This window comes from Poecilia reticulata, linkage group LG4, assembly GCF_000633615.1.
Source record: "Poecilia reticulata strain Guanapo linkage group LG4, Guppy_female_1.0+MT, whole genome shotgun sequence".
Lineage (NCBI taxonomy): Eukaryota > Metazoa > Chordata > Actinopteri > Cyprinodontiformes > Poeciliidae > Poecilia > Poecilia reticulata.
Genome location: NC_024334.1, coordinates 5,566,337 through 5,567,925, shown reverse-complemented (window position 1 = coordinate 5,567,925; position 1,589 = coordinate 5,566,337). Strand labels below are relative to the sequence as shown.

The window sequence follows — 1,589 nt, the reverse complement described above, 5'->3', positions numbered from 1 at the left end:
GTTTATAACCTAAACTGGCTGGTCGACGCCTGGAGGACTAACCAGCTCAGGATCACCAGTAAACCTGGTAAAGGTGAAGGATGGGACGGTGAGTGCGGCTCGATAATTATAGAAATAAATGATTCATCTGTTTAATTTCACCAGTTGGGTTTTCTGATCCTTTTTCATGTTTTCTAGATGCATTTAATACTAAACTCCTGTAAGACATCAAAGCTTTAGTCGTTTTTGCCGAGTTTCCATCTTTATGAGGTTATAGATGTTGGAAAGTCATTTATGAGCCGATGTTACCCTGTCAGGATGAAACATCATCATCATTTATTGCACCATTTGGTTTTTATCATTTGTGTTCATGGTTTGCTGCCATGAGGTTCTGGAGGAGAAACCAGACGCTTCATTCCAGCTGCTGGACGGCGTCCATGTTGGTTTGAAACGTTGGTTCTCTGACCCTCCAGGCGGCCGCCGCTCTCTGCGTCGGCGTCGGCAGCTTCTGTGACCCCGATGACCTCCCCGGCCTCGCCCACTTCCTGGAGCACAGTGAGTAAAACAAGGCAGAACATTATGACCAGCGGCTGGTCATGCCGGCAGCCTGAGTTCTCCTGAAGTTCTGGTTCTGGGTCCAGTGGTCTTCATGGGAAGTGAGAAGTTCCCGGCGGAGAACGATTTCGACGCGTTCCTGAAGCGTCATGGCGGCAGCGACAACGCGTCCACCGACTGCGAGCGGACCGTCTTCCAGTTCGACATTCAGAGGAAGTTCTTCAGGGAGGCCCTGGACAGGTGAGCGTGGCCTCGGAACCGACCCGACCCGGTCCGACCCGGTCCTGATGGGTCTCCTGTGCTCAGGTGGGCCCAGTTCTTCATTTGCCCTCTGATGGTCCAGGACGCCTTGGACCGAGAGGTGGAAGCCGTGGACAGCGGTGAGTTCCGGTTCTGACCCAGGTTGGCCTCTAACAGGTGTGCTGAGCTTCCTCTCTGGTTCTGGTTCTGTCCTCAGAGTACCAGTTGGCCCGGCCGTCTGATTCCCATCGTAAGGAGATGCTGTTTGGCAGTCTGGCCCGACCCGGACATCCCATGACGAAGTTCTGCTGGGGTGAGCTGCGGTTCTGATCTGGTCCGGCCCGACCACCGCGGTCGGCCCGCTGTTTGGTTCTGCCTGAGTTCAGGGCGGATAAACGCCGAGGTTCTGTTGACGAGCGATCCGACCGGACCTGTTGCACCAGCCGGCCACTGGGGGGAGCCTTGGTGCCAGGGCGGGGGTCCAGGGTGGGCGGAGGGCCCAGATGGGGCCCCAGCATGGCCCAGATGGGGCCCCAGCATGGCCCAGGTGGGCCCCAGCATGGCCTAGCTGGGGCCCAGTATGGCCCAGATGGGACCGCGTGTGCCGCTGCTTCAGCGCGTCATCAATGAGCTTCAGCAGCTGCTGGCTGCTCCAGGCTCCGAGTTGAAACTGATAAAGTGCCGAAATGATCCGATCGCTCTCAGTGGTTCTGGACTGGTGTGACTTTGTGTCGTTTCAGCATCAGTGACCAGCAGCCTGATGGTTCTGTTCTCTTCTTGTACTTCATGTCTGATGGGTCCAGAATGACAGAGTC

General features: G+C 56.0%; 2 protein-coding genes across 2 annotated transcripts in view; both read left to right on the top strand.

Annotated features, from left to right (window-relative positions):
- Positions 1 to 1,122, top strand: part of LOC108166244 (nardilysin-like) — a 5,927-nt gene extending 4,805 nt beyond the window's left edge. Inside the window, exons 4-7 of the mRNA XM_017304439.1 lie at positions 453 to 534; positions 621 to 774; positions 841 to 914; positions 992 to 1,122. Coding sequence (XP_017159928.1) covers positions 453 to 534; positions 621 to 774; positions 841 to 914; positions 992 to 1,104 — 423 coding nt within the window. The 3' untranslated portion in view covers positions 1,105 to 1,122. The remainder of the gene's footprint in view (positions 1 to 452; positions 535 to 620; positions 775 to 840; positions 915 to 991) is intronic.
- Positions 1,123 to 1,354: 232 nt separating this feature from the next.
- LOC103463285 (nardilysin) overlaps positions 1,355 to 1,589 on the top strand; it is a 9,816-nt gene continuing 9,581 nt past the window's right edge. The window contains 1 exon segment of the mRNA XM_074186856.1: positions 1,355 to 1,492. Coding sequence (XP_074042957.1) covers positions 1,355 to 1,492 — 138 coding nt within the window.